Source organism: Gallus gallus, chromosome 18, assembly GCF_016699485.2.
Source record: "Gallus gallus isolate bGalGal1 chromosome 18, bGalGal1.mat.broiler.GRCg7b, whole genome shotgun sequence".
Lineage (NCBI taxonomy): Eukaryota > Metazoa > Chordata > Aves > Galliformes > Phasianidae > Gallus > Gallus gallus.
In genome coordinates this window covers 6,488,013-6,496,909 of record NC_052549.1, presented here as the reverse complement: position 1 = coordinate 6,496,909, position 8,897 = coordinate 6,488,013, and the positions used below count along the sequence as shown (strand labels likewise).

The window sequence follows — 8,897 nt, the reverse complement described above, 5'->3', positions numbered from 1 at the left end:
GTAACTATGACAGGAGGCTGCTTTGCTTACTTTATTTTGGCCGCAGTGATCAGAGAGCTGAGCCTTCAGCTCCACTATCTCAGCTTCCAACAGGCGAATTACTTCTTCGTAGTCCATCTCCATCCCGCGCGCCTGCCTCTGTGCAGCTTCTGCAAGATGAATCCTGCTTCGCAGGGCTCTTGTCTCCTCTACAGCTGCCTTGGCTTCCTATAGAGGACACGGTTCAATTGAAAAGTTACAACTCCTGCTAATAACAAAGGGTTTTTGTTTTTAAAGTGTAAATTCAGCTTAAAAGCATCGTGGGTTGTGTTAGGGCTACCTCCGAGGGTTCACAGTTAGTCGATCCCCTCCCGGATTTTTACATCAGGTTTTTACAGAGATGATATTCCTGATAAATTACATCATTAATTCTATGATGACTTTAAATCTAATTGAATGAAAGGCTTTGCAGAAATGTATCCAAAGCTGTTAATTTTTCCCATTGCATCTGCAGGAGGTGAAGTCCTTCCAATGATGTTGCTACGCACTTTGCTATTACTGCCTGAGGTTGCACATCATGCAGGTGGACTCCTAATGCAAGCATTCAGTCCAAACTGCTCTCAAAATAAGTGCTGTTTTTAATTATCCTGCCCAGTTCCTGCTCTTGTTATTCTGCATTACCACAGAACAGGGTTACATAAAGTTCATTTAGAAATAACGTATAGAAAACTGGAAAAGAGAAACTGTTAAATTCTAATTCAGCTAAAAGTAAACACTGTCAAACATTGCTTTAGAAAAAAATATTGCTCAGTTCATTTTATTGCTGCATATCAACTCAAATTAAATCCCATTTGTAAATTCAAAGAAGTCAAACCAAAGGTCTGGACTGCAGCTTTGGTTACACTACACAGCGAGGCCCAGACCTTCAGTGTGAGTGCAGACATCGGGGCTCAGCAGCACCAAAAGCAGAACCCCACCGTTCCCCTTTGCTTTTTATCAGCCTGGAGAAAAAGTCACTTTAATGCTACAGGAAATTTATCTAAACTGACAACCCCACAAAATGAGCAATTCTTTGTACAAATTCCTCAGCTAACATCCCATTCCTGCTTTACCCATTATATCTTACTGTAACCGTATCCTGGTTGGGAATGGCACGAGGGGGTAAATGGGGTACCAGAGAGACACTGAGAACCCACAGGAAGGAGTAAAGGCGCTGCGTTTGAGACTGCTTTTCCTGAAACTAAATGACCAAGGCTTCAATTCTTCATGGAAAAAATGTCATGTAACGTTTAACAGGTGTCACAGTATGAATATCTAGAAAGGTCAATTAAGCTTACAAAGGCAGATTTAATTCCATTGTTTCCTAACTTAGAAACGTGTCTATTTTGCAAGCAATATTCTTCAAGCCAGGTTTTCCAACACTTTGTCTGTTTTCCATGCAGAACCATCGCCAGCTCTACTGCTGTCAGTTTCAGATGTTTTTTTAACCTGTAATCTGTTAGCCCAAGAAAACAATTACATTTTTCAGGCTGCAAGTAAACTAATCTGAATGACATATATAGGACACCATCTACCCCATATTTACAGTGGTTTTGCAATGTAATACCAATTTGGATAATTGCCAGGGACATGCTGGTCTTTTGGAAATTAAAAGAAGTAAGCATATGTGTAGCAAACAGCAATGTCATTAGTGCAGATGACAGAGGTTTTATATAAAAGATCTTTCCATTATAACTGATAAAAGATACATTTAAATACCCTTTAATTTGATAGCAGGTATATGTACTTTTTCTTTCAGAAGCGCAAGCAGCATCAGGTGAGGCTAATGCATTCTACGTGACTGCCATCTGCACCTGGGAACACAGGCGACCCGAAAGCAGCATCTGTTGGGCAGCAGGTCCTGCTGCCAGCTGTCAGCAGTGCAGCAGGAGCCGTGCAGTGCTGGCTAACACAGACCGACCGCTGCTCACGGGCACAGCACAGACAACGCGCCCCTCCCGCACGTGGCTCACAGCAGTTCCCTTTCCTTGAAATAAGTCAGGGGATTTCTTAGAAGTTCGAATCTATATCTGCAGAGATCAAACCTACTGCTCCTGCAGAAGGACCTTCCTGCCGCTGTGACTCATCAGCAAGAAAAGGTGGGCCCTGCAGATGACAAATGATGTTTTCATAGTCTTAAGTAGCAAAGGTACCAGCAGTGAGCCCGTGGTGAGGGAAAGGCTGTTGGAGAGAACAGTGAAAAGGGACTTTCATATTAAGTTTGCTGAATATAAATGAACACAGAGGCCTCGACAAAGGGTAGCATCTTAAAAATGCATACGTGGGAATTATTTAAATAAACTGATACCAAATAAGTCATGGGAGAATTGCTATAATAAAAAGGGAGGACTCTGTTTTGAAATAAGACTTCCTTGAGATAGAGGTTTAATCTCTCCTAACCCAGAACTGCCTTCACTCCTCCATTGTTTTTTCTGCAACCCAATTGTTGAATATTAATTCCTCTGTAGCAGCAGACTAAGTATGACCAGATTTCAACAATGAAAGACCTAAAGGAATAATTAACGAACAATGGACTCTTCTATTACAAGGAAACGATTATCCACACCAGAACTGAATTAGCTGAATCTTCTGACAAACCAGAGCTGTTTGCTACAGCAGGGAGCACGAAGGGATGGATGCCTTCAGCTTTCCCAGCTCTACAGTTACTGAGGCTGGCACTGCTGTGACGTGGTTGGTTCCAACCCACAGAGGTGAGGGGTATCCACCACGAAGAACGGGTGGACTGCAGCATGCTGCAGCAGCACTTTGTTGTGTCCCTTCTGACTGCAGGCATAAAGGAAGACGCAACAGAAATGGGAACTGCAGCTGCAAATTATTTTACCCAAACAAATGCTCGATGGAACTGTTTGTCCTAATGTGGCACAAAGCCACCACCACTGCTGAGCGCAGGCTGCAGAACAGAGGTGGAATCCTTATGGATTGAAGGCAAGGTGGAGGTTTCTTACAAAGCCACATATTGCTCCCTTGAATGAGTTCAAATGTTTACAGGTTTTATCTGAGAAATAATGCAGCCACCACAAACACTGAACAAAGGTATTCTTTTAAACAATCTGAAAAACCACAGCTTTCTTCTGTTATGCTTATTTGTTAATTTTACAAAAAGTGCATACTGAAAACACCATTTTAATAACTTCAAGCACCTTTACTAAATATTAGAATAAAAAAAAGCTAATGAAATAAAAGCAAACACAATGTTTCTTTCAGACAGAATGAAATCATATACCACTTCACAAATAGCACCCATTCAAACCATAGTCTTCAAAACACTACTTAACAGAAAAGAACACAAAACAGAAAAGTACAGAAAACACTACTTAACAGAAAACAGAAGCCCACAACAACAAATCGTACCCCTCTGAAATAGAAGCCCAGCAGTATGGGGGGGATGCTACCGCAGCAATACTGTACCTTTATGGTCTCTCATATTTAGTGTGTTAAGCTGAGGTGCTTCAGCTGTAAATAACTGTGTAAAAAAGCTCTAGTGAAGAAATCAGGTTGGTATGACATCGGACTTTTGGGCAGTATAGAATACAGTCAGACTCCTCCAGGAAGAGCAACATCAGCATCACAGACCTCACATTCACAAAAGCTGAGATTTCAGGTACTCAAATCTCTTCCTACCTTTTGCACTGATTCCTGCTACCTTATGAACTGAAGGAAGACTCAAAGACATGCAGTGGGGTATCACAATCTCAAATAATTATTCTAATTGCCACAGACTAATACTAGAAAATAATTGTCTCATTTTAGCCATATTTCTAATCTTGCAGAGTTCCTGTTTATCCAGTTAGCTACCCATTCAAGCACCACTTAATGAATGGGTACTGGCAAAACACATCCATTAAAGAGCATATTTGTATGCTTGCCCTAATTAAGCTGTAATCTCTGGGCTTCACAATTAGCAGACAATGAAAATAGCAAAAAGAAGATACTCCTGTATAAGACTGGTAGTGTGCATCCTCATTTAAAGCCTTGTTTTATTAGGAGAATAATGAATTAAAAGATCAAATTGCACTGAATTCATAAGACCTCGTGTGTTCATTTACTGGAATTGGGCCATCAGCATGCAGTAATGTTCCCATTAACTCATTTCACTAACTTGAGCTGAAGCAGGAATCCTCAACCAAGGTGCACTGCTTCAGCCGTTCTTGAGATTTGCTCTTCAATTTACAGATGCTTTCTTCTCCAAATTGCCACTGAACTCTCTGCCTCCTGAACTAAGACCATACTGGGGACATACTACACACTAACTTGCAGTATAGACTGCTTATTATTCTTAACTTTGTATCACCGTGAATCTCAGTGTTGACAATGGTTCTGAACCACAGCTGTGTATATATACACACACACTGTATCAACATGTATAAAAATATAACTGTCATAATTTATATATAAATATATATATATACTGTTTATGTATAGTTATACATAAAATACTTGAAAATATGTGCAGTACACGCAGAACTGTATTTCCATCAAAAAGCCTCCTCTGTACCTCCTTAGTAGGTCTCAAACAACAGCACTGCTGGAATGACAAATCAGATATTATTTCTCTGTCCCACTATATGGGCCCTTTTCAGCAGCAGTTACTCAAATAGGAAATGTTGGCATTTATCCCTTGATGGGCTGCTCTGACCCCAGCAAAGCCACCTTCACGACATATACCAGGACTGGACAGAAAACTAAAAGTATGAGGACCTCACGAGGTGGAAAAGGGGTATTGCTTCCACTGGAACCCCCCAGACCTACTAGAAGCCCTTCTCAACAAGAGCAGCTGTGTGAGCTGAGGCTCCATGAGGAGGACCTGCTGCCGTATGCCTGCGTTTTCAGGTTTGTACCTTCTCTTGGCTTTAGTCTGCACTGATGGACACCAGCTCCAGTCCAGAGTGACAGACTGAGGGCCCATTAATGAACAGAAACATATGGAGCACCACTGTAACTTACTTTAGGTTATATTTATCCAAAAAAGAACCTGGTTTATTCCATCAGGGTCTGCTTTGGACAGGGTAACACCACACTATTAGCAGTTCTCTTGCATTTGTGGAATGAAAGGTAACAACAGTGGTGCTTAACAGAAACACGTAATGAGCAAAAACGTAAAACTAATCTTTGCTAAAACCAATCTCAGTAAACTGAAAGATTTTTTAAATTATATTTTGCATTTTAAATTTTAAATTATATTTTGCATTTATCTGATGAGAGCCTTGAGAAACCTCCAAGGAACCTGCAGCAGTAAGAGAGAGAGGAAAGGGGAGCAGCTTTGGAGAAGGGCTGACAAACGTTTGGTAATCAGGAAACAGGGATGTTGTTCCGGTTGCAATTCAGGATATAAAGAAATTTCAAGAGAGAATGATTTTATTTCAAAACTTCAGCTTACTTGCTTGACCATTTGTAGCTCCTCTGTTAACTGCTTCTGTAAGTTCAGAGATTCTGATAATTCTTCCTGTCAAAATAAATAAATTAATACAAACTAAGTATGGCACAGCTTGTATTCCAAACTAGATTCCAGCTGCTGTGTTTCTAGTTGGTGACACACTGTACATATGACATTGAATAAACACACAAACACAGATGTTAAAAGTTGTCATGGAAAAAAAAATAAAATCAGAAAGTTTTCATAAAATCTGGGACAGAATCAAATTGTAATCCATAAAGGACAGTTTTTGGAGGGTTCATTGATGTCCTACTCATTACATTTCTCAACATCTGAGGATTACACACTGAACATTTCTGCAGTGCAAATAAAACACGCTTTAGGAGCCTCCTGCTGCACAGCCACACAGAAAGTGCACAGAATAAAGCACTGTGCATTTTGCTCTGCCTTTTTATTTATTCATCACAACTTGAACGTAAGATTCAAAAGAAAAGTGGTAAAGTACACCAAAATTCAACTCTTGATTAAATTAATACATGTCAAAATTAAGTATTACCTTCAATTTGCTCATTTCTTTTAAAGCTTCATTTCTTTCCTTCTTAAGCTTTTCCATGTCATCCTCCAAAGAATCCCAGGTTACAAACTGTGCACATTTAAACAGGCCCCGTTAGAAACCAGCCCTACGTTCACCTCCCATCATCCTTAACATCCTACCTTAAAAGGACTTGTTAATGCAATGAGAAGATCATTTTAGAATGATTAAAAGCTCTGGAAAATATTACTGAAAACACAAAGAAGTTTTAAGAAAATTCTGATCAGCTTATGCAGGAATGAGTATCTTTCCTGTTACAAAGGACCAATAAAACCATTACAAAATGCCAAGAATACTACACTGCCAGCCACCATTTTCTTCAATATTTTAACTAATACATTCTTGTATTTAAATATTGCTATGCTACAAATACACTGCGTTAGCATTCACTCTTAAGTTACCTCCAGAATAAAGTGATATCCCATTTAGCAGCAGCACAAATCACTGGACCCCATAACTGTTTATCATTCACACGGGTAGTAGCAGTGTGTATTCCATTTAAGAAACCTTGGCAAATCACCGTTGTCTGTACTCACAACAACATCATTATGTGAATTGCTTTCTGCAAAGTAGGTTGCTTTAAAAAGCTTCACGGAAACTGGGTTATCTTAAAGCACAGCATGATATGGAGCTGTGCTAAAAACCTGCCCAAGGTTTGGAATAATCTCACTCATTAAGCTCCCCAATAATCCCCTCCCAACAGCTGAACACTGCATACACACACTTTACCTGTGAATCTAACAAACTGACAATTTCATCAATCCCAAACGTCACAGGTTTTTGGCCACCATCAGTTGCATCCAAATGCACAGAGAAGAGATTCCTTGAAACTTCAACGAAATCTACAAATCAAAACAGTTCAGGTTTTGTTGCTGTAGTCTGCAGGCTCGTGTCAGTAGCAGTATCAATAGGTGCAACACGACTGCTCGTAGCACGATACAAGGCTGCTCTCAGAATGCAGCATCTGCTCTCCACAATTTTCCTAACGGAAAACATAAACCTTACAGTTTTGTCAGACACATCCCTCTGAACAGAAACATTTGGTCAAGCTGACAAAATACGAAGAGGTCCTGGCATGAAATGCTTCTTAAGTTGTGGAGGAGAAAGGAAAACCAGAGCTCAACCTCCAAGTACCGGCTTAGAGATGCTGTACATATGGCAGACCCCTATGAGAACTTAAGCGAGATCCGTACGTCTGTTTTACACCCACCCTTCCCTGTGGACTGATCTTCCTAGAGGAGAGTCTGCAGGAAAGAGACAACGCTGTGCTAGCTCACAGCAAAGCTGTATCTTTTCAACCCTTTAAAAGCTTTGACAGAGACCTGGGAAAAGTGATGACGAACATGGAAATTTTACTAATGCTGCAACAATCTCCATCAGTGTGGCCTGAACTTGCTATTCGTTTTGAATGTATCAGAGAAAATGAACTGCTATAATAGGAGAGGAAAGCTGAAACGTGAAGGTCAGTTTGTGTACACCACATAAAATCTGATGGAAGATCCACTGCCTTTACCAACAGGAGACTTGAAAGCCTGGTGTCATTTTTAGATGTTTAGTACAAACAATTATTTTTGTACCAGTGTGAAAATTACATAATATAAAATGTTTCTACCAGTGTTTGATGCTGTTTTTCATAAATTTCAGAAAATTTCCATCCGTTTTATCATTGGAAATACAATATCTCAGTTTAAGACAAATACTCTGGAACTGCTGCTGTCATCCACCAACACTGCCACAGCCAACAGGAAAAAAGCCTAGAAAAAGCATTGTGATGGTATCCACACAGATGTCTCTCTACATGTAATAGCTGTTCTTGCTTATCACCAACCGACCAGGTGAAACCATCCGTTAAGCTAGTTTCTTTTCTCTACATCTCATTTACAATCACTTGGTTTCAGAATTCTAAGCCTATTTTTATTAAATTGAAGGTTTTTGCCCCGAAGTACTGTTTTATTTGTGGTAGCAATCCGACACTGACAGAAAATACATTAACAGTCATTATCTACTATTTCTGTATTCACACATCTTGCTATTTTCCAGGGTAATTAAGAAATGATTACCTCCAAAAGACACTGTTCCTTTAGAATCTTTCTGAAGTTGCTGCCTTAGGGCTTGCTGCTGTTCAGCTGAGGGCTGAATCCCGAGATAATTCAATGCCTGGAAGGAAAAAACTTATTTTGGAGAAAAAACACCAAAAGGACCAGGGATAATGACTGCAGGGACAGAGCTACACTTCAAAGAGCTTTTGTATCAGAGTACACCCTCACTGACTACACTTTTATTCCAGACACTCTTTGTGACTTCTCATTCTAATTGAGAGATGTTCAGATATTATTTAACCTTGAATACAGATGAGCATAATAAGCAAAACCCTTTGTCCTTAATAACTTTCTTAAAAATCCTGAGGGACGCTCAGATTCTCAGAAGAGTTAATCAGTAATTAGATTAACAAAAACAGTAATTTGCCCAATATATAAAATGAAACATTGCCCTGCAACCTGAAAGAGCTACTCAACAGCAAACTTAACGCCTTAAATTCATACCTTCGGTTTTGTCAACTCAGGAATATCCTCCAAATGCTTTACATTATAAGGAGGGAGGGAGGAAAATTCAGAAGATTCTATTTACCCTCTCCAGCTTTTCTGCTTTGAGACGAATAGTAGAGTTCAAGACAGCCTTCCTTCCTGGCAGCCTGTAACTATCATTCTGGTTGGGGGCAATGACTAAGAAGAAAAAACAAAGAAAAGCAATAACGATTCAGTTGTAATTCTTGCTTTGAAAAACTTAAGTATCGATACCTTAAACTAATTTGATATTTTGTTTTAAAAAAAAATTACAATTAGTGAATTACTAGAGAGAAACCAGAATAATTTGGAGTGATTCATAAAGCAT

General features: G+C 39.6%; 1 protein-coding gene and 1 long non-coding RNA gene across 7 annotated transcripts in view; one reads left to right on the top strand and one right to left on the bottom strand.

Moving 5' to 3' along the window:
• LOC107052250 overlaps positions 1-2,537 on the top strand; it is a 43,728-nt gene extending 41,191 nt beyond the window's left edge. For all 4 annotated transcript variants that reach the window (XR_006931753.1, XR_005840696.2, XR_005840695.2 and 1 more), the window contains exon 6: positions 1,778-2,537. This is a non-coding gene — a long non-coding RNA (uncharacterized LOC107052250). The remainder of the gene's footprint in view (positions 1-1,777) is intronic.
• STXBP4 (syntaxin binding protein 4) overlaps positions 1-8,897 on the bottom strand; it is a 56,275-nt gene that overhangs the window by 29,785 nt on the left and 17,593 nt on the right. For all 3 annotated transcript variants that reach the window (XM_004946157.5, XM_415648.8, XM_040649713.2), the window contains 6 exons: positions 8,634-8,728; positions 8,066-8,162; positions 6,735-6,847; positions 5,970-6,056; positions 5,417-5,482; positions 31-207 (listed from right to left, as the gene is read on the bottom strand). In XM_004946157.5, the coding sequence (XP_004946214.2) occupies positions 31-207; positions 5,417-5,482; positions 5,970-6,056; positions 6,735-6,847; positions 8,066-8,162; positions 8,634-8,728 (635 nt within the window). The remainder of the gene's footprint in view (positions 1-30; positions 208-5,416; positions 5,483-5,969; positions 6,057-6,734; positions 6,848-8,065; positions 8,163-8,633; positions 8,729-8,897) is intronic.